Below are 24,187 nucleotides of genomic sequence, written 5' to 3' on the forward strand. Positions count from 1 at the left end.
GGAAATCTTTCTGGGTTTCTCTTCAAATTTTTTTTATTATAAGTAACTTATTGTTTAACATTGTATGCACAAGCTTGTGAAACATGATTTTTGAAAAATAAGAAAAATATCAATCCAATATAATTTTACAATATAAAAAAATAACATTATTTTCTGTACTAACTACATACTTAAATAGGACTGAAGATTGAGATGATAAATTAAATTTTGTACCATACAAATAATATCTAGGTTATCTCAGCTACATTAATGATACTTAAAATATTTTTATTGTTCCCACTTTTAAGTCTTTTCACTTATTCTTTGCCTTATTCCCCTGGAGCTGCTTTTTACCGATTTACACCTAAAGTTGTATGCATAAATTTTATTTCAACTCCTTGGTGGTGGTTATAGCAATACACAGTTTTTTTTATTCATGTTGAATTTTTGTGGCATGTTTATAGAGCATGTTCGTTGTTCGTCGTGGGTGACCTTCGATTTCTTTGGTTGATGTATTACCAACATGTACTGTATTTGTGTTCGCCTTGCATTTCTGTCAACATTTATCCATTGTGTTCCCAAAGCTTATTCCTTCGTCAGTACTAATAGTGGGTTATAGTTTTTCACCAGCCACGGGAAGATAGTTTTAACATTTGATACGGGCACATATTCTTCGTCATACGTAGTAGTGGTTTGTAGTTTTTCACCAGCCACGGGAACACACTTTTTCGTTAGATACGGGCACATATTCTTCGTCATATCTAGTAGTTGTTTGTAGTTTTTCACCAGCCATGGGAACATACTTTTAACATTTGATACGGGCACATATTCTTCGTCATCTAGTAGTGATTTGTAGTTTTTCACCAGCCACGGAAACATACTTGTAACATTTAATACGGGCACATATTCTTCGTCATATCTAGTAGTGGTTTGAAGTCTTTCACCATCCACGGGAGCATACTTTTAACATTTGATACGGTCACATATTCTTCGTCATATCTAGTAGTTGTTTGTAGTTTTTCATCAGCCATGGGAAGAAACTTTTAACATTTGATACGGTCACATATTCGTCACATCTAGTAGTTGTTTCTAGTCTTTCACCATCCACGGGAGCATACTTTTAACATCTGATACGGTCACATATTCTTCGTCATACCTAGTAGTGGTTTGTAGTTTTTCACCAGCCACAGGGGAACATACTCTTACATTAGATTCGGGCACATATTCCTTCGACACAACTACTAGTGGTTTGTAGTTTTTTCACCATCCACGGGAGCATACTTTTAACATTTGATATGGGCACGTATTCTCGTCTTATCTAGCAGTTGTTTGTAGTTTTTCACCAGCCACAGCGGGAACATACTCTTACATTTGATACGGGCACATATTTCACGCCGACGCCCGTTCTGTTCTACCGTCGCGGCGACAATGGCGCCAGGAGAAAGAGCTGCATAGGGGCTAATTGATGGGCCCCGGATATCATGTTGTGTGGACACAGCTGCTCGGCTGTGGGAAAAGGGCGCGGAAGGGCGGGTTGTTAGAGGGTGGGAGGCGGAGTGCAAGCACATTAATCTTCCCTCCCCCCTGTCCCAGCAAACCCTTAAACTGCGTGATGGCGTTGTTATGTACGTCGCTTCCCCCTGTCCACTCTCTTCCCCCCCCCCCCCCTCTTTCTGTTTGCCTGTTTGGCAGTCTTTTTTTTTTTAATCAAAATATCTGACTCGTTGGTTATTGTGATAATAAACGGATCAACAAATATTCTGTTGGCTTTTGAACAGTTTTTTTTTTATCGACTTATTAAGGGGGTGGCTAGCAATCCTGTGGTGAAAATTAAATTCCCTGACTTTTCCAGGATTAGAAAAAAAAATTCCCCGATCACTAATTTTCGTAACCTGTAACTATAAAAAATTAATAAATTCATGATCACCACGCGTATGCACACCACACGCCACTGTTGCAACAGGCAACTGCCAATTATTTTATCACTCTGCTGTCTTTAGTGCCAAAGTTAATGCACCTGGTCGAAGAGTATGAGCAAAAAAAAAAAAAAAGGGACAAAAACTTCTGTAACACTTAGATGCTGGTTGGAAATGGGGAAATTCGATACAAATGAAGAAAAAAAAAATCTGCTATAGGGGACGCAGTGTTTGGCACATTAGCAGTTGTTTGTTAACATTTCACCTTGTTTCACTCAAAATAACACACCACCTTCACTGACTTATTGCAAATATTTCCATATTCTCCCTCCCCCTCCATACCCTGGCGTGAAGGGGGGGGGGGGGGGTCGTATAAAACCATTTTTTTTTCTGTATGTTTGTTTTAAAATTCTTTCAATTTGTTGGCGGAAAAAATATATTTTTTCTTCTAGGTTTTTTTTTTTGGGTGGGGTGGGGGGAGGAGGGTGAATGCTTGTTGCCTACGCCACTGGAACACGCAGCGCCGCTGTAGCGGGGTGGCCCGGACGGCATTGTTTCTTTGTGAGGCCCGCCGCCATGCGGGAGTGCGTCGTCTTCTTGTCCCCCCAGCGCTCCTCCTGCCCATACCTTCCTTCCTTCCGTCGCTCATTCTGCTTCTGGTGCGCCCACGTGCAATAGGGGGGTTCTGCCTCCCCGCCTGGCGCCTCTTAGCCTACCGCACCGCTGCGGGGTCTGTTACACTGGGCGGTGCAGTATCTGTGTCAGTACTAGCTTTGAATATATATACTGTATAGAAGTCGCGAGTGGATAGGATTTACTCTACGTTTTTCAGGAGCGTATGATGAGCAGCTTGGGAACTTCACCGCCTGCAGGGCGCTGCCGTAACGCCCTGTATCGTCTTAGGTTGTTGTTTACACGTTAGAGCGCAGCACTGTCGCCCGCTGTCATTCCCCCGCACCCCCCCCCTTCCCATCATTCACTGCAGCTCAAGGTCGTTCAACGGGAGGGGGAAGGGGTGTTTGAAGAGTTCGACACTTGTCCGCTAGGGACCCACCACAAGTCGATGCCCTAGAGATGGTGGCGATTGCGGCGGTGAATTAACCAACTACCTCAAACCGTATTAGAAATTTTAACCTGGGCTGGCGACTTCTATACAGTATATATATTCAAAGGTACTAGCCTGGACATCTAGCACAGGTTTGGACAGGACCTCCACCGGACCACGGGTTCACTGGGTGTTTTGAGGGTTTCCCAGTGTCATGTGGGAGATCGGGGGAAAGCGTCAGCAGTGCTGATAGGACACAGCCAACTGTGTGGTCAGCTGAGTGAGGTGCGGGGCTGAGGCGGCGAATATGCTGGGTTGGTGGCCCCAGCCGCTGGTCATTGCCGAAGCTCTAATACCCTCCCGGTCAAACAACAGGGAGCGATCCCTAACAGTTCTGTTTTCAAACAAGCTCTGGAATGTATACAAAACGAACTGTGAAGTTTCTCCCACCCTACCCGTATGTGGGAGGGGAATGTGAGAATGCCGGCCGCAGGGCGGAATAATCTGTCAGTGAGGCGGGATGATAAGCGCGACGCTCGTTGGTGCTTCTAGCGCGGTGTCGCCTCTGAGCGCAAAGGCATACTTCTGACGTCGGGGTGTATGAAGCTCGCCGATATGATTCCAGGAAGAACAGGGATTCGACGCCGCCGTATAAGTTTTTGCACGAGCTGTCACGGGTCGTGTCTCGTGCGTGATGTGACATGTTCCACGAGGCGCACGGGAGACGCACGAGTGTGAGCACGCGAAGAAGCGTTGGTCGAACTGCAGCGTGACTGTGCGTGTCGGCTGCGCCGTGCCGCGGTCACGTTCTGGACGTGATTTGTCACGTGGCGCGTGTCTTGCTTACGGAAGCTCTCGGCCGGGGAGACGTCTTGATATCGGCTCCCCTCTTAAACTAAACAGCGTTGGATAAGTTATTCCAGGCAAAAGCCCGGCCTGGCCACACCACCTCCACCTCCCAGAACTGAACCCGCGAGGGTATACCAGGAGCACTTGCTTTTCTCCTTTTATCGACCAAGCACACGATGGATGTGCGTGCTTGGCCGATCAGGCCTCCGTTGGTCACTTTCACCTGGGTGAGTGGTGTTATACCACCTACTCATTTTCCTTTACCAAGAATAACTTATCCAGGGGTGCCCACAAGGGGGGGGGGGAGGAACGACGCAGACTGCGTCATTAAAATTTCAGGGGGGGGGGGGGCTGGTGGTTAAAAGACGAGAAAAATGTATATATTATTTACATAATTATAGCTTCTAATGTGAAAATACGTTTCTGGTGCTTTGATAATTGAAAGGGATCTTGTAAATCAAATTGGCAACCCCCGCACTTTCCTCAACAAAAGCAGTTTGGCATCTGTCGGTTCAGGATGGAAATATTACCTGATATGACCAAAATTATTATTAGAATATCAGCTTTAATTAATGCAAAATGTGATAAAATATAATACTAAAAAAGTATAGTATTATTATAAAATAATTGAGTAAATCATTGAGAAAAAGGCATAAAAAATTTCGGGGGGGGGGGGGGGCCATCATTAGGTTAGGAAGGGGGGGGGGGTGAGTCATAGTGTTTGGGGGGGGGGGGGGCACCTCTGACTTATCCATCTGGTTTCACCGCCGTGCCAGCAGCCCCAGATAAGGCTTTGTCAATTTTTTTAAATACAGTTTACATTTCTTCGTTGCGTCCGCGCATAGTAAAAACGGCGGTGTGCTGTTAAAACCATTTCCTCGACAGTCCTGTGAAGTTTCTCTGCGACAGGATGGTTAATACGACTTCTGAAGTATTCAACTAGGTCCAGACGCACCGGTGCCCCACCCAGAAGTCAATCCTGGATCCGCCCCTGGCTTAAGTCGCCACTACTTATTTTTTTTTTTTAATGCAAGCACGTAGACGTGAATGCTTTGTGTTCATACAGATGCGCATGCCCATTTTGTGTAACGGACTTTAACGCCCTTTGTACTTGGTCAGTCAAAATCAGCGACGGTTAATGCTGGTATTAGATGACAAAGTGTTTGCATCTGTCTCCCTTAAAAAAAATTATAATAATAAACAGATACTCACTTAGGACTTCGTCTAATCAGGTGGTATGAGGTTTCAAAACCATGGAAAAAAATTTAGATTAGTTTTTAAGAAATATTGCACGTTAGGAGCAGTTATGCCGGTATTCCAAGACACAGAAATAAGGGTTAGGGTGTGGAATATGCTACACATGTTCCCTAACCGTATTCCTAGCACACGGTAGGACACTGCCAGTCCCTTATTTTTAGGGGAACAGATTTTGGTGTCCTGTCCGTTGCCGATCTGTCGCACAAATTCCGCGCATGCGCATAGCTCAATTTTTCGTCCAGATGGCTGGATCGCATCTGGCTCCATTAACTCTATATAGTAATTTTTTTTTAAATCATCGGGGGACGTACCAAGCGTATACCTTGGAGACAAGCGTATCATGAAGCACAAAGCCTACTCCATAGAGATGTGTATAAATAGAAAACTACGTTTATCATTCCTATTTCACAGTTACGTCAAGCCCCACAGTGAGGTTTTTTGACGTGACAACGTCTAATAAATCGATGAACGCTGGCTGCACGCACGAAAAAGTGTCCCGTTACGCTGTGTCCCGTTAAGCTCATTGTACGCTTGCGCCGCATCTATCTCTCTTCCACTCGACTGTTTATAAAGTGAATTTAACAGTTAATGTGGTTTTTTTCATTGCTTATTACAACAACAATTTCGGCAATAAAGGTTAATTATTCTTGCATTTTAAAAATCTGATCACTAGTATAATTTCAAGTATTTATTCTTTTATTATTAAAATAAAAATGATTCAATTTTATTCATAAAGTATGCAATCATTTCATCAATGTTTTGTTATGACGTCACGTTAAACTATCGTCCGTAACCGACTTTACAGACAACCAAAATTTTTTTTTTCATTCGTGGGGAGGTGGTGTCCGCTCTAAACACCCCCCCCCCCCCGGAGCCCCAGATCATGAGTTTACGCTTATGGGCTTCGGCTATGTATCAGCAGCGCAGTGTTGGTGGCAGAAAATCATCTTCTTGCAGTGAAGTCTGGATATGAGTACGTAGGGAGAGGTCTGACGTAGTCATGTACAGTTTCAAATTCCCCCCCCCCCCTTTTTCGCTCTACTACGTTCAACACCGCGGGTACGATGCCATCAGTGCGGTTTATCGATCTCGGCGCCGACCCCCTTGACCCCTGCCGGCAGTTTCTGACGGCCTGGTTCGCGGGAGGGGTCTTGGAGGGGGGGGGGAGGGCAGGAGAGCCTGTCCTCTCCCTCCCCGAACTTTTTTTTTTTTTTCCCACCGCGGTATATTTAGCTCCGCGCCGAGAGATCGCCGCCTGCCCCAGGTGGCGTACCAGTCGCGCGCGTTCCTTCGCCCGAGTGCGGCGTCCCGCGTGTGCGTCTGTCTCTCCCGCGTGTGCGTGCGCCTCTCTCTCTCTCTCGCTCGTGATTGGCCGAGCTCCCGCCCGTCCGTACCCTGCGACCAACCCGCGGGCGCGCGCGGGATGACACGTGAGTGCTTCCTCTCGCCTCCTGTTGGCCCGCGGCGAAGGGGGTGTTATTGCTAGAGACCTGCAAAATTCGCGGTTTCTATGGCCTTCAGTATAGACTGCACATAACCCCTGTACACTCGGGCAAATAACGCAAGTTCATTGGCTGCCGACTTGTAAGTCGTCTCAGCTGGTTTTGTCTGTGATTCGATCCTTCTTCGGTCGAGGGTTTATTAACTGGTTGAGATTCGTCCAGATGAACAGTAAGCCAATAGCAAAATTATCTAAGAGGCATGTGTGTTTGAATTCTAGCCTATCACCGAATGAATCCGCGAATTTTGCAGTTCTCTAGTGATTGCTCGTTCCGTGCGTTCGTGTGTTGGCGAGGCGGGGATGATGGGTAGAGACCGGAAAATTTCGCGGATTCCTTTCGAGACAGGCTGGAATCCAAACTCGTTTAGCTTAATGCTTGCGTCAGTGATTGGACCGCAATTTACCTGAAGGACTCTGAGCCAATGGCAAACACTCAACAAAAGAAGTATCGAATCATAAGAATCGCAGTAAACAGGTGTCCCGAGTCGGTAGCCAATGACCAGGTGATATTGGCCCGAGTACATAGAGAATCGTGGAGTCTATCCTAGTGGTCATTGAAACCGCGAATTTTTCCAGTCCCTAATGATAGGTAAGGACACCTGTATTTCGCGAATACATCTCGTGTCAGGCTATTTCACACGTAACTGTAGCTTTTTCCTTAGAGGTTTGGCGAATTGCGGGCGTGCAGCAGTACGGTAACTGCGTCCTCATTGGCCCCGCCAAGTGCGGGAAAACAGCCTTCACCGACCACAGCCAATAATTAGAGTCCCGGAAATTTTGCTGATTCCTCTGGCCTCAGGATATAATTCAAAGTTATAGGTGTGCTCGACCCATGTTTATTTTCCCATTGGTTGATTTCTTAGCGAGAACATTTTTATCCTTGTTATTTTGCACTACCTGATTCGCTTACTTCTCTCCTAGCTGGACATCGTTGGCTCTCGGTCGTAGAGGGGCGTGTCCAGATAACTGCGGTCCAATCATGAACACAGTGCGACAGTGTAGAGGTTTGCATTCTAGCTTGCGACTAAATGAATCCGCGAAAATTCCGTGGCTCTACCAATAATTACAAGAAAAATCTACAGTGTTTTGTAAAATACCTTGACACTAAATGTATTCACGAAGTACGGGTGTCCCTAATGATAGGTGCGACGCACGCTGGTGCTTGTACCGCAGTGTCGCCTCTAAGCGCAAGGCTCAGAACCGGCGCGATGTCTTCACGTCGTGCGTATGAGATCTGAGCGGTAAACAGTAACCATCATTGCCTGTACGGCAGGGAAATGGAGTTAAAATGTGTAATGCTTTCAAGAATCCGTACCGGGTGTTTTGGTGTCTACAAATTATTCTGAAAACACCCTCCTAAAAATGCAGCTTAAAAAGCGAAATACAGAACTCCGCATATGTGTGTGTGCCAATGTATGCGTGGCCTTCGAGGTACCGGTTCGTTGCGATCATCTATCCTGTATAAATCGTCGATTTTCATCGGGCTACAAATACTTAAACCTCTGATTTTGCTGGATGAAGTACGATTATTGGAATAAATACTTATAACGCATACACGTGGTTCAAAGTACAGTTCATATAACTTTTTTATAAAAAATTTGGAATGGGGAAATTTTGTTAGGAATTGATTATCGATATTGAACAATTTTTTTTGAGAGTGTAATATTTTTAAGTGTCCGAAGAAATACTTTACAGATAATTCTGGATTAAAAAAAATATTTGGTGGTGGTCTATCTTTAAAAAAAAAAAAAATTAGAAGTGAAAAGTCGTTGACCTGGTGAAATTAGGTATATCGATGTTCCTTTTTTTTTCTTTTCTTCAAAACCCACGTTGGTGCAAGTTGGATCTGGACGCAATGTAGGCTATTTCGAGCGGCCACCTGGCACCCGTTTATTTCTGAGAAATCTGTGCGTGTGTTTTTGTTCTTTGAGCGAATGACGCCATCTTCCACGGTACACGCGCGTTGAGAAATAAAGGCATCGGTGTCCGTAAAGATCAATGGATCATTTTTCTGGGTGCGGGCTATTACCCGAGGTTCTGTAGTTCGGGACAACCTGTAATCCGGCACCATTCGAGCCGCTCGCGTTCTGATCTGTTCCCGTGGCCTCAAGTTGGCGTCACTGCGCTCCCGGTGTTTTTTTTTTTTTGTAGTTCTTCTTTCAGAGTTTGTCGATACTCTCGGTTTTCGCTTCATTGCTGTTTTTATTGCTATGTAGCGGCTTCCATTTCACATTTCACGCGTACGTTTAAGATATATTTTTTTTTAAAATAAGATGTCAAAAATCACGGCTGAAACGTGACAAAAGAGAATTTTGTCTTCGTTTCTGTAGCTCGTGGTTGAACGTCGTATTTAGATCTTTGACGAACATTAAGCAGCACAGCGATTGCATTCTCATTAGGAAAGAGCCTCTTTCACCGATCGTTACCAGTTTTGGGAGTAAACTTCCCAAAAACAGAAATAAGTGTTCAAGAGTGTTAAACAGGCGGTCAAAATTTTTTTTGCCGCGAGGTGCAGCCCTGTATTTTAAGGGGCCCGCCTGGTTCAGGGGTGTGTTAGTGTTGGTGAGGCGGGATCGTACGTGCGACGCTCGCTGGTGTTTCTAGTGCGGTGTCGCCTCTAAGCGCAATCGCGCGGTCTTCTCGCCAGGAATGAGCGAGGAATGGATATCTGGGTGCACGTATTCTTGAATGCCGGGTGTTTCATGTCTAGAAATGCAGTTTAAAAACGAAACAGGACTACTTATACGCCCATAGCGTGCTCTTTGAAATGCTTTTTCGTAAACAGACGCGGATATGTTGGAGCGGGCTGTCACGTGGCGTGGTATCTCGTGAAGGGGACGCACCACAACGCCGAAATGCCAAATTGACCACAACGCCGACAGCTAGAAAACTGCTGTGCACCACAACGCCCAATTACCACAACGCCGAAATACACTAACGTCGAAAAATGTCATTGCAGGACTGCCACAAAGGTTAGGTTAGGTTAGACTAGGTTAGGTTAGACTAGGTTAGGTTAGACTAGGTTAGGTTAGACTAGGTTAGGTTAGACTAGGTTAGGTTAGACTAGGTTAGGTTAGACTAGGTTAGGATAGGCTAGGTTAGGTTATATTACTCTAGGTTAGGTAAGGTTAGGTTAGGTTATATTACTCTAGGTTAGGTAAGGTTAGGTTTGATTGTGGTCTTTCGGGCGTTAAGGTACATTTAAGAAACACACAAATTCATTCAGTTGTTATTTCGGCGTTGTGGTACACAGCAGTTTTCTAGCTGTCGGGCGTCGTGTGGTCAATTCTGACATTCGGCGTTTTGGTATTTCGGGCGTTGCGGCGACGACCCCTCGCGAAGCTGTGCACACCGCGCGTGACAGGCAGGACTTCGCCCGTCGACGACTCGCGTGTTCGTCGTCGGCGTGGCTCGCGCGGGCCCTGGCCCCTTGGTGAGGCGGAACAGGGGGACAGCAAGCACACTTGGGGTGACGCAACGCCTATAAGCCGCCCGCTGACGGGACCCGGCGCGCGCCTCTCTTCCTCGCGCGCGCATGCGCTCCGCTGCACCTTCCACGAGCCTCCGGGCCGGGTTCATAAGGGAAGCCTTCATTTCACAGACGAGAGAGCCAAACGCCCGATCGTGCATCTGCGGGGGTTTTTTTTTTTTTTTTTTGGTTCATTGTAAAAGGTTAGGTTAGCTACATTATAAATACTTTAAAACATTGTGGATGGTTGGTTATGTTAGGTAAGTATAGCTACATTAAATATACTGTAAAATCATTTTATGATTGCTTAGCAAATAACTTTTTAATATGTAGCTATCCAGCGCTAGGAAACCGTTTACATGATTTCACAGTATCTTTAATGTAGCTATCCTTATCAAATCAACCGTCCACAATGTTTTAAAGTATTTAAAATGTAGCTAACCTAACCTAATTGACCATTAGTTATCATGAGTCACAATGAACAAAAAAAAAAACCGAAGATGCACAAAAACCGAAGATTCACGATCGGCCGTTTGGCTCTCTCTTCTGTGAAAAGAAGGCTTCACGGGTTCATAAGCGCGCGCCATCAACGCAACAGAAATTTCCATACGCAAACTGACACCAACCTTGTGACTTGAAACTTGTAGCTGTTGCGTACATTAAATGCCAAAGTTTCAGCGGAAATGTCAAAACGACTGTAATATCAACCTTAGGAAATAAAGATGGGTTGCAAATATTTTTTTGTGAACTCTTATTCAGTCGTCATGAGGAAATTCCGCACGCAATATTTCGGGCTAGGTTCCAAACAACCCGAGGGTCTTAATTGCCAACTATTTCGGCTTAAAAACAGTAGAAAATGAAGTTTTTTTCCGTAATAATTTCAGTACTTCATGTTCTCCCCCCCCCCCCCTTTTATTTTTGTTTTGAAAATGTGAAATTTTTAATATTTTTCTTTTTACTGCGTGTAATTTTAACAAGTGAATAACGGCCTTGGTATTTATTTGCAGTCGTTTCCAACCTGCCGTGTCTTGTCTTGACTCTATTCTCTTCCTCTATACAGCTCTAATAAAATCAAAACTTGAATATGGTTCTATTATATGGAATAGCATCAATAACACTGATATTGAAAAGCTTGACAGAATTCAATCTAAAGTATCTGACTATATTAACAAAAAATTAAATACCATCAATAACATAGATTTAAATTCCCTCCTTGGTTCATTATCAACTAGAAGAAAGATCTTAGATGCCATTTTTGTCTTCAATTGTTATTATGGTAATCTTATATGCCCTCATATATTTGATGTTACTGGCATTAAAATTCCTTCTTTTAATAGCCGTAACCCACCTTTTTTGTGCACACTTTTAAATACAAATGATATTATATATAGACTTGTTAACAATTTTAATATGTATGTTAATCACTTACAACCTACCAGAGAGAAAAAACTTGTTAAAAATATTATTTTTTCGGCATCCAAAGATTAATTATCTTTATGCTCAAATGTTATTACCTAAATTATTTAATACCAGATATATTAATCTAAGGATACTAACTGTATTTATCTACATAATATTATATGTTCTGTACTTATACATTTATTACTCTCATGAAACGTTTTAGTTATTTTAAGTAATTTTTAGAAGTTAAGCACTCATATGGATATTTGTATGTTATGTTGTCTTTGTCCTACTATTTGTTGTTCTTATAATTTATTGTTTTGTTCTTATTTTTGTTCTGTTACTGTATTTGTTTTTTTACTTGTCTTACATGTTGTGCCCACCGTTGGAGCCTTGTGCTGTTGGTGTGGCATGTAACAAATCAAATAAATAAATAAATATATAATGTCCACGGAATACACCTACGTGAAAAATCTGTCGGAAGAACCTTAATTAGTTTGAAACTTATCCATATTTTTTTTTTTTTAAATCGCAGATTGAGTGAATTGATGTAACACACATGCAAATAATGTTACTATTTCACCATTGTGATGAAATTGCACGCCAGTTTCGGTGTTAATATTGACGTCTGGCACACTATAGAAAATAATTAAATTACCAATCAGGATTAATTTTGACCATGAACTATACTGTCGCAGCTATCATACTTGCTTGGACTATCAAAGAAAAAAATCTGTTCTACCAAACTGGAGCGCCTTGTTCGACTTTACAGTTTTTTGGAATTCTGTATGTAATTTATATTTGCTAGAATCCACACTAACATATTCCCTGCTTCAAAATAAGCAGACATGATTGGCAATTAAGACCCGCAGGTTGTTTGGAACCTTGCCCAAAATATGGCGTGAGGACTGAAGTGGAGTTTACAAAAACTATTTGCAGCCTATCTTAGTTCCTAAGGTTGATATTTTAGTTGGTTTATCATTTCCGCTGAAACTTTGGCATTCAGTGTACTCAACAACTACTATTGCAGCAGGATGGGTTTTTTGTTCTTAGGCTATTCATGTTTATAAAACAGCAGCAAATTTTGTATGCAATAAAAGGGTACCAATGCCTTTAATTCCGTAGAATAATTTTTTTTTGGAATTGCAGTTAAATTAAATATACCATATATATCGATATTTTGCACATTTACTGTTTTTGAAACTGATTTTCAAGGTCGAAAATGGGTTTCGTGATCGGCATTAGGATTGTATTCGCGAAGCAGAAATATATATATATATATATATATAGCCCCTGTGATTTGTCTCTTTTATTAATCATAAATACTTTCTCCTCCCATAATGAATATAAAGTGAACACAATCGTGTGTAAATCGCACATGTTTGACACTTACGTGAATAACTTAAAAATGCATCTGTCAGTTGTTTTAAAAATCTTCAGTGTCAATATCACAATAAATTTTACTTCATATCAGAAGCTTTATTTTGTTGTTGTAGTCGGTTATATTCGCAGAAACGATATATCTGATATATTAGCTGGCTACTAAAACATCGATTATAAACGTTATTGTGTCTTTTAGATGTATGTATGTTTAATTAGTTTTTCCTGTTTGAATGTCATATTAGTGTTTATTAATATCAGCTTTATGTACCACTATTTTCTCTGCAGTATACAGGTTGTCCAAATCCTGAAAAGTTAGTGAGGTGGGAATTGTTCAGGGAAAATTTCAGGAAAACTCATGGAAAACCACTCCCCCCTCCACCAAATGTCAGTTTTTTGAACCATTTTTGCATCGCTCAGACTGAAATTTTTTTCCAGATGGTTTATGGTGCATTATCAAACACACTATAAAATGGCGCATGCAGGTTCTGTGGGAAGAGATCTAGGCCTACCGTGGGGATGGTGAAGGCTGAATTGCATTTATTTTTTTCCATAAAATTTCAGAGTAGGTATAAATTAATGTTAAAAATTTACTCAAGAAAATTGGAGTTTTTTGTCAAACAAATTGTGGGAAATCTTGTTACAAATTTTGTGGATCCTTTGAGTGTAGTTTTAATGAAAAATCTGAAATGTGGTAGGCCCTAGTTTTTTGAAACGTTTGTGTATAGGAATATGAAGAAATAATATTTAATACTGGTCCTCCACTAGACGAGTATATTTTTTACAAGAAATATCTACTTGATAAAACTCTTAACACTGATTGACAGACAACACACAACCGTTGGGTCTAGAAACATGAAATTGTGCATAGGTGATCTTTATGTAACGTAGGTGAGCACTAAAATAAAAAAAAATAAAAAAGATTTTTGAAAATTCATCCCCCAAGGAATTAAAATTGGGGATGGAAGTTTTTCATTTTTGAAGTCAGAAATAATGGAAATCGGTGCTTAGACTTCTATTTATAAATAAAAGTTGTATAAGCGTTTTTTGATAATTCATAAAAAAAAATGGGGATCGAATTCTTTCCCATCGGGCACACGGGCAGTGAATATAGAAAGGAACCTTGAGCGAGCTATTTTGTCGCGGGTGTTGCTCGGCTGTCCCTAAAGGAATCTGGGACGTCACCGTCCTTAGAGTCGGCCAATGACACGTCAGCCCCCACGCAGTGTTGCCAACTCGTGGGATGCCTACCATTTCCTGGGAATTTCTAACTATAAATCGGTTTGGAAAATTGATTAAATTTCTTGGAAATTTTGGATTAACGACGAGCACAGAAGAAGAAAAAAATACCGGGATTTTCATGGATATATTTTTTTTTTCTATTTTCTCGCCGCGGCGAAGTGGAAAGACACATAGTACCTCACGATACCAAATGACTCGGGGTTCGAATCGCGGCCCGTATGGTTTCGGTTTTTACGTGTTTTCCCAATCCATAAAAAAAGGGGGTTGTCTGTAAAGTAGGTTTACGGACTATAATTTTACGTGATAACGTCATAAGAAAACATTGATGTAAAATTGCGTACTTTTTAATTTTCAAATATTATTTACAGTTTTTGCAAATTTAATTTAAATAGTTTGTTTAAATATAATCACTAACAATTAGTTTAAAAGCCTGCCTTCACCTGTTTGATATTATATAAAATTTTCTCGCACGGTGGTTGGCCGGTTCTTGCACGCTCGGCTCAGGCGGAACGTGACAATTGAATCATGCTTTTTTCGTGCGTGCAGCCGACGTTCATCGATTTATAAGACGTTTGTCACGTCAAAAAAATTCATTTCAATTATTTCTTGCAATGGGCCATGTGTAAATTTTTTCAAACGAGACGTTCGGGGTCCTAGAAAGAAAGAAATATCTCGCTGTCATTCTCGGTCGATTGTGTGATTGTGGATCGAGAAATCGTTCATTGCTGTATCGGACTGCCGTCCTTCAAACTGAAGCCGCCGATTCATCATATTGCCATCCGGGGCAGTAAGCGTGGGCGAGGCCAGAAACCGAAGTTTCTACAACTCGCCAAGTGCATTGTAATTCAGGTGCACCCCACACTGGTGAAGAATCATTTGAATCGACGGCGGGGGTGCGTGTCTTGTTGGGATAGGTTTGGCACACGGGCCTGTGTGTGCGCTGGTAGGTTGTGTAATGCTATAAATGTTACGTGTACCTAATTCGGCGGGGGAGTGAAGCTCCCCACCAGTTAGATCAGCTAACTGGCGTGATGTAGTGTCGTGTTGGTGTGCAATAGAGGCTTGTCAGTGTGCTGTAATTTCAAATGACCTAGTTAAACTCGGGTGTGGCGTATTCAAACTGAAGGAAAGAAGAAAAAAAAATCATACTGCTCGATGTATAATTTCAAAGGTTTCCGTGGCAGATGCCAGTCGGTTTGGCAACGCTGTCGCCACGCGGCGACGCTCGCAGTGCGCGCCCTCTCGACAGGGCGACGGCTTTATAAATACTGCCGCCGGCGCCAGTCGCCCGCGCGCGTGGCGTCTGCCCGCGTCTTCACGCGTCTTCACGCGTCTCCCGATGTCGGGATCGGTACACTGGCCTTCACACGTGAAGCTGCCTCCTCCCCCTCCCCACCCCCCCACCCCAATCCCATTTTTATCCTTTTAGCGGTAGAATTTCGAGAAAAAAAAAATCGGTTGTCTGTAAAGTCGGTTTACGGACGATAGTTTAACGTGACAACGTCATAACAAAACATTGATGAAATGATTGCATACTTTTATGAATAAAATTGAATCATTTATTTATTTTAATAATAAAAGAATAAATACTTGAAATTATACCAGTAATCAGATTTTTTAAAATGCAAGAATAATTCAACCTTTATTGCCGAAATTTTTGTTGTAATAAGCAATGAAAACCACATTAACTTTTCACTTCACTTTAAAAACAGTCGAGTGGAAGAGAGATAGATGCGGCGCAAGCGTACAATGAGCGTAACGGAACACAGCGTAACGGAACAATGTGCGTAACGGGACACTTTTTCGTGCGTGCAGCCGGCGTTCATCGATTTATTAGACGTCACGTAAAAAAAATTATGAAAAATTACCGTTACGTTATTCTTTAAATCTGTGGTTCCCCAAACATTTTCAGCTGGCGACCCACCTTTGCTTATAGGAATACCTTCACGGTTTATCGGTCCATGGTGGAGTAAAAAAATCTTTTTTGTATCGTATCCCTTCCTTATGAATACCGTCAAATATACTTTTTCTAAGATACTGATTGATGATTATTAATAAACAATTTGTGTTCTGATTTGAAAAATGGTTGACAAAATATAAGCACTTTGTAGCAAAACAGTTATTTATTTAACAATAGATATGTGTTTGCACACAGTTCGATTTGTTTCGATTTTCCTCATCTTTTCTGATGGTTTCTGATAGATAGTTTTAGGATTGAGTCGCGACCCACCCTTAACCCCTGCTCTTGATTTGTTGAGTACGTATGATTGGTTTTATAGAACCAAACTTACCTCGTTTTCACCCCTTTAAAGTAGATGTCAAATTTCGAAACAGAAAAAAAAATAGTTCCAAGTAATGTAAATTAGTAGGGCCTATCCGTTTCCAGTTTACAGGCACATTTTTACCTTGAACTATTATAGAGATTAATATTATAATGTAAAGCTTGTAAAATTGCACCAAATATTTACTTCATTAAAATAATTGGGGGATTGGGGCTAGTAACATGTCACAGAAGTATGTGGAAAATAAAGGCGTTTCCCCTTGGTCGAATATGACAGCGACAAAATTCGCGGTGTTTGCAGAACTTTATTGATAAAACATAATATACACTGTGTGTCACGCTGAACTTGCCACCGACGTTTGTTGGTAAATTCCTGTATGGACACACACACTCACACATTAGCTGAAGTACAGGGTTTACGCATGGTGAAGATGCTTCATTTAAGGGCGGGGGTGGGTCTTTTTTATAAGTTTTTTTTTTTTTTCAAAATCTCAAGTAGACATTGAGCAAACACACACATTAATGCGACAACATGAGTTGCTCGTTAGTTTTTTTTTTTTAATTTATTATGTATTAGTTCGTAAATTTTGAAATTCTAATAACAATTTAATCTATGTGCTCACAGTGAACTCTGTACAAATTTCCGTGCAACCACGGGAACATCCGTCCCGGAGCGACTCGCCAAGGTCCCAGCAGTGTGCCAGAAATGTGCCAGAAATGGCATTGTGTCGACCGATAGCTAATCTTATCGCGGATTGATTTATTGTTTCGTCTCGGCCGTGGCTTAAAAAGTGCGGCTGTCAGTCGCCGTTCGTCACCGCCCCGAAGGTTGCCCGTAGTTGCTTCAGCGCGTGCTATAGACTTCCTCCTGTCGCAACGGTGTGACTGCGAGAGGGATTTCTTTCTCCCTATTTCGGTTTCGGTAGGGCGTGAGCCCTACCGGCCACGGGCGTGGATACGGTATACGCCGTAGGGTCGTTACCACAACGCCCGAAATACCATAACGCCGAATGTCAAAATTGACCACAACGCCGACAGCTAGAAAACTGCTGTGTACCGCAACGCCGAAATAATAACTGAATGAATTTGTGTGTGTTTCTTAAATGTACCTTAACTCCTAAATACCACAATCAAACCTAACCTTACCTAACCTAACCCAACCTAGCGTAATATAACTTAACCTAACCTATCCTAGCCTAACCTAACCTAACCTAGTCGAACCTTACCTAGTCTAACCTAACCTAACCTTTGTGGCAGTCCTGCAATGACATTTTCCGGCGTTTGTGTATTTCGCCTTTGTGGTAATTCGGCGTTGTGGTACACAGCAGTTTTCTAGCTGTCGGCGTTGTGGTCAGTTTGGCATTTCGGCGTTGTGGTGCGTCCCCTACGCCGTGTACGGGAAACAGGGGAGGTGTTGGAGATCCAGCTATGTCCAGAGGCCGATGCTACCCATCCCAGCATCGTCACCCGCCTCACTCAGCTAACCAGACAATTGGCTGTGTCCTGAGCCCTAAGACTTTATCAGCACTGCTGGCGCCCACCCAGATCTCCCACATCACACCGGGACCCCTCAAAACACCCAGTGAACCCGTGGTCCGGTGGAGAGCCTATCCAACCCCTGCCAGCTGTCCAGGCTAGCACCGGAGCTGTGTCGTCGCTCACCACGTCGACTCCGCATCGGGCTAGGGAACCCTTGGATTCTTCTCCAAGCGACCTCCTGTTGCTACAACAACAAATGATAAACCACTGACCCCTCTTGGCCGAAGCATTTCAGGGGTTTTGATTTTTTTTTTATGTACGACAAGGGGTAATTTATTTAGGTACCAAAATATATATTTTGTTATTGATTCTATGTATGTTGTTTTTATTATATATTAATTTAACTATCCAGGCCAGGAAATCTCCATTGAGGTCCCTCGGGGGTGAGCCACCTGTTGCGACAGTAGGAAAACAACGTAAATTAAACATACTTAATGAAATTAACGACCTACACCTCGTGCGAAGAAAACACTAACTAATTTACTCCGGCTCGACGGAAAAGCCCCCTGGGTGTGGGGGGGGGGGAACGAGGTGTATAGTCGTCAGGTAATACGTTTCACACACCAAAATGAGATCCGGTTTATGTTCATGGAGGGGTGTCGAACCGTGAATGTTTTGGCAAATGAAAAAACAAAAAAAAAAAAAAATATATATATATATTTTGCACACTCTAGCGAGGTTCTGAACTTGAGTTGTTGGTGAACATGTAGCCTTAGTCGGTCGAATTCAGACTCATCTGTACTTGTGTGAAAATTCGCTAAAAAGAAATATGTAAAGAGTTGGTAACTAGCATTATATATATTGTTGATGTCATTTTACGAAATTTACCTACTATAATATTAATTAAGAAAACAGTTGAAGGTAAAAACGAGTCGGTAAATAACATTACGAAGAGAAAAAAAACTATTGGAAACTCATACTAATTTAAATTACTTGGAACTAAAATGTTTTTTTTTGTCATTGATGACGGTGTCCTTGTCAATCTGGTTTGTAGGTTTCGATAATATATATGCTCAGAGTTTGTAGGTTTGTGTAATGTATAAATGCTGGAATTAGGACCTTTTTTTAGGACGACGTTCGCTGGGATTGTTTTATTGTGGTTTGAATCTATATTTTTAAAAAAAAATGTTTTTTCCTTCACTCTTTTAAGGCTTTGAGAGCAGCGGAATGAGAGGCGCGCTTTCTGCATTACGCCTTAAAAAAAAAAAAAACTTGTAGGGATAAAAAAAAATGTATGTTCCGAAACTTTGAAGTCGGTTAAATTTTTTCTATTAAAATTATATTTTTTTTCTTCATTTTTTTTTAAAGCTTTAGTAATCTTCAAAATTAAAACCTTAGTTTTGAAAACAGCCTCCCTATTTTAACTTGAAGGTAATTCATACCACCCGAAATCCCCCTGGTCATCTGTTCTCCCTGGAATTCAAACGTTATTTATGGGGGGGGGGGGGAAATGTTTTTACACATTTATGAGTAAACATGATGGACGTTGCCGTGAGTCGGTGTTTTTTTTTCTTCGTGGTATTCAACTACTTACCCCCCGCCCCTCAACCAATGAATTTATTCGGTGATCCTCAACTTCCCACCCTTCATCCGTGTAATAGATCTTGTTGCCGATGGGCCGTTATGCCGTAGTTAATTAACTCCTCCCCGCATAGAGACACGCCGCGCGCCAGATGGCTGAAAGAAAACGCTCTCTCATCTCAGCCGATGCTTCTTTTGATTGCTTACGTACTTAATCGGCTGGGTTTACGCCCTCCCTGCATCAACTGAACTATTTGCATTCCATAAATAAACAGTTCCACGTCTCTCTCTTGTGCGGCCTTTGTTTTGTTTGTTTTGTTTTTTTCACACACTTGGCTTTGTATTCGCGATTTTGCAGTATGTTGGTTAATACGCCCAGTTTTAACGCGAATACCAAGGTAGAGCGCACAGTTTGGTTGACTTAAACTACGATGGTTTAAAACCACGTGGTTTTAAAAAAATCTAAATGGTTTTTAATAATGTATTTTTTTTTTTAAAAAAAAGAATATCTTAATTTTTTTAATGATAGGTCTTATTACACTCCGATAAAAACCAAAGTTTGCTCATTAATGTTTCTTGTGATTTACAGGAACATAAAATTATTTACTAATTAAGATCTTAACATTTATTTTATCTGAATAAGTTGTAAATCATACCCAGCTAAATACTCCTCTAAATTAAAAAAAAAAAAAATAGTTAATATCTGTTCTGTGGGAAATCCCAGACTGTACTTTAAATCCCAATTCTGTGAGAAACACCCATTCTATGGAGAATCCTTTTAACTCTGAGCGAACTAAAAACACCGGTAGCGCAGTGATGCGGTGTATGTCAACAGCCCGGAACCGACCCGGGGGGGGGGGGGGGAGGGAAGGAAAAAAGTTTAGACGCTGTGGACCCGATTGGTGCCGAATTACAGAATGTGCCGATCCTTGTGCCGGATTAAAGACCTGTAGATGTTTCAGTTCGTCCCCGTGCGATGCGATGAGGAAAAATGTTTTGACGCGTAGCAGAACGGTTTCAAACGGAGCTGGCCGATGTCGGGGCGACCCCCCCCCCCCCCCCTGAGGGTGTTTCGCAACGCCTGTTTGCTGCTTGCGCCGTATCTAATCGGCCCACACGTCGCGGTCTGGGCTTGCTTGCTTGCTTGCTCGTTACCTCCCGCTGCCTCGCCCCCGCCCCCTTCCCCCCTTACCAACCTTACCCGTAGTGGTCGCTGTTGCCCGAGTCCTACATTGCTCGGCAATATTGCCTCAAGGCCCCCACACACGGGCTTATCAGTCGGAACTGCCGTGGGTGGGAAAGCAGACAGCTTTGGTTGCTTCGCCATTCTGTTTTTTCTTTTTTTGAAGCGAAAACGTCTAATAAATCGACGAACGCCGGATGCACGTACGAAAAAGTGTCCCGTAACGCTCTTTGTACGCTTGCGCCGCATCTATCTCTCTTCCACTCGATTGGAACAACCATCGATTTGTCTTTTTTCGAGGCACTTTAAACTTGAAACACTCCCATTCGTTTCCTACTTATCCTATCATCGTCCTATCCTTGACAGAATAACACAGATTGGAAGAAGTTAAATAGCAAACATGTATAAAAGTTATAGTTAAAATAATCTGTTCGTTAAAGTAATAAACATATTTGAATTAATGAGTGCAAATAAAAGTAATTTTATCAATTAAATTGTAGATTTCATTTCACTCCTTTGTATCCATACAAAATAGTGATAATTCAATAAAAATGATTCAATTCTATTCATAAAAGTATGCAATCATTTCATAAATGTTTTGTTATGACGTTGTCACGTTGAACTATCGTCCGTAAACCGACTTTACAGACAACCAATTTTTTTTCTAACTGAAAGTGCAACAGCAGTCGCAACGTCCAAAGTTTCTACCAAATTCCACGATGGAACGATACATCCAACAGGCAACAGCAACCACAAGATCGCGCGTGTGTGTGGGGAAGGCTTCAGTTCAGACCAAACTGTCAGTTTGGACTGTTCGGTCCGAACTGAGCACCTGGACTGATAGCGCCCCAATTAAGTCCAAACTGTCTGTTCGGTCTGAGCAGTCCGAACTGATCGTGTGTGCGGGCCTTATAGATATAAACATCTTTACAACCGGTAGGAATTAATGTCATCACTGCTTAGCTAAAAGTATAAAGATCAACGCATAGCGAATTTCTGTATCATACTGGCCGTGTGCCCGATGGGAAAGCATTTAATCCTCATTTTTGATGAGCTACCAAAAACCGTTAATACAACAAATTTCTATTTATAAACAGAAGCCTAAACCCAATCACCATATTTGTAACTTAAAAAATGACAAACTTCCATACAAACTTTCATTCCCTATTTAACCTCCGTAGGGGATGAATTTAAAAAAAAAATCTTAGTGCTTTTAGACCCACCGATTGAAGCTTTACGTTTTTTGCCAATCAGTTAGTGTTAAAGTTTTATTATGTACATTTTAGCCATCAAGTTACACAGATGGCAGTAGCAGCACACTTGCAAGTTTGCTCACGCGCATACTTCACGGATACTTGCATACATTCTTGTAAACTCGCACACATGTGCGCTCGTCTGTACAGCATGTGACTTGATGTAAGCTTTTGGACATACGCCATTGCTAAAGCACAGTTATGTCTGTAGAAGAAAACTACAAAAAAACAAAAGTTATATATTTTTCAAAAACGTTTTGTTCTCGTTTTGGGACTTGTTTTTTAGAGTTTTACTAAGACCGAAAAAAAAAACCTGGGAAAGAAATGCCCATTAAATTATCATTCTTAATGAAAAAATATAAAATATATACACCGAAAATTACTGTTTTGTGGCCTCTACAACATATTTTGCAAGTTTGTTTTGGGATGAATGTAATTGTGTTGAGTTTACAAACTGATTAGTAAGAAATCACAACATATTTGTATGCTTAAAAATTTTGTGCCAGCTTCAAAACAGTTCTTTATTTAATTTTTTTAAAAATCGTATTTTGATGTTTTCTATTATTTGAATTAATTTATTCCAGTGTTCAACCACCACGTATTTCACTGGAGTCTGGGATGGATGTAATTGAATTCAGGGTGCGAGAAAGCCCCAAATTGAACATCTGTTGCTTCCAGCCAACATCAAGAATGTGTGATTTTAAACTTAAAATATTTGCCCTTGAGTCTTATCAGTACGAATTTATCTTGACAGGTTATTGTTATGTATCAAGCAGCTGGCGATAATGTAAACTGTATTGAACTTCATTCGTTCCAGCAACGTTTTCTTTACCTTCGTATTTCAAGTAGTTTTTAAAGGGCTACTCTGCTTTTCTAGAGTTATTCAATGATTAGAATCAAATTGTTACATTTAGTAGTTCAAACGAATGTTTTTTTTTTCGTGTCACATTTAGTGGTGATAATGATTTAGAGGACGAAACACTGTAAAAAACGTTAGTGTATGTTACAAAAAAAATAATTTGTACAAGTTGCCAAACTATATTTGTTGATTTATAAGTAGAACCACGTAAATTATATGAAAGAAAAAAAAACAAATTCAGCACTGTTTATCTGAACAAGAAAGTACAGGCGGGGCCAAAAAAAGGCGTGTATCGGTTTTTAAGTGCCATTAAAAAAGACGGAGCAACTTACAGAAACGAATTTTATTTTATTGGAATCAGTATACATCCCATTATATATATATATATAAATTTTTTTTTTTTTTTTTTCGTGTTCTGAAGATCAACTTAGGAAGAAGGTAGGCATAAGCAGTGATGCATTGATGAAGGCGATTTCAGAACTCTTCAAACAGTTTTTCGGCATATATGAGTATAGCGGTGTCGTCGTCCCCCCCCCCCCCCCCAATTTTCACCTCCAGTTCTTCCAAGGTGTGAGGACGATGTTTGGAAAACTTTTCCTCGAGGTAACCCCCACAGGAAGAAGAGACAGACGCTCAATTATTCCGGGAGCCCGTGCTGACCGTATTAGGCCTCGCCATCTTGCAATTTCAAATAATTAGATGCAGCTTGCAATAAGTATGCAATAAGTAGGGGCATGCAGATCTCGCGAAAAGATTTCGAGACTAGATGAAAGTTAAAACACTAGCATCGCCTGTGTTTCGTCATGGGAGAGTTTCTCCCAGGTACATATTGATTGTAACAACACCAATCACAGTGATTCAGTGCGGAAACAAACGCGTCCTGAGTGGCTCGGTCAAACAAGGCGACGACTTCTCTCGCAGACGGCCGCCAATCACGAGGAAGAAACCACAGGTGCGGGTATGCCTTGTTGCAGTCTAATAAGTGTTCAGATCTTTTCGCGAAAAATGCCTGCCCCTAGCAATAAGGCTTCCGTGCTAAATGTTTTGGTCTTGACATGGCACGGGACCTAGCTTTGGCTGCTCGTAGAAGTCAACACTTGTGAACTGATGTGACTATCATGGCAGTTGTAGTCGCCCGCGTGAAATAATAAGTTGTTACCTCGCGGCGCTTACAGACTAGAGCCTGCTAGCCATGTGGGGGTCGTTACCACAACGCCGAAATAGCGTCACGCCGAATGTCAAAATTGACCACAACGCCGACAGCTAGAAAACTGCTGTGTACCACAACGCCGAAATAACAACTGAATGAATTTGTGTGTGTTTCTTAAATGTACCTTAACGCCGAAATACCACAATCAAACCTAACCTTACCTAACCTAACCTTTAACCTAGCGTAATATAACCTAACCTAACTTAACCTAGCCTATCCTAGCCTAGCCTAACCTAGTCTAACCTAACCTAACCTTTGTGGCAGTCCTGCAATGGCATTTTTCGGCGTTGTGGTAATCCGGC

At 41.7% G+C, this 24,187-nt stretch overlaps 1 protein-coding gene across 3 annotated transcripts in view; it reads left to right on the forward strand.

Annotated features, from left to right (window-relative positions):
• The first annotated feature begins 6,454 nt into the window (after window positions 1–6,454).
• Window positions 6,455–24,187, forward strand: part of LOC134539148 (rho guanine nucleotide exchange factor 11-like) — a 517,952-nt gene continuing 500,219 nt past the window's right edge. For all 3 annotated transcript variants that reach the window (XM_063380904.1, XM_063380905.1, XM_063380906.1), the window contains exon 1: window positions 6,455–6,476. In XM_063380904.1, coding sequence (XP_063236974.1) covers window positions 6,470–6,476 — 7 coding nt within the window. In that variant the 5' untranslated portion in view covers window positions 6,455–6,469. The remainder of the gene's footprint in view (window positions 6,477–24,187) is intronic.

The sequence above is a fragment of the Bacillus rossius genome, chromosome 14 (assembly GCF_032445375.1).
Source record: "Bacillus rossius redtenbacheri isolate Brsri chromosome 14, Brsri_v3, whole genome shotgun sequence".
NCBI classification, from domain to species: domain Eukaryota; kingdom Metazoa; phylum Arthropoda; class Insecta; order Phasmatodea; family Bacillidae; genus Bacillus; species Bacillus rossius.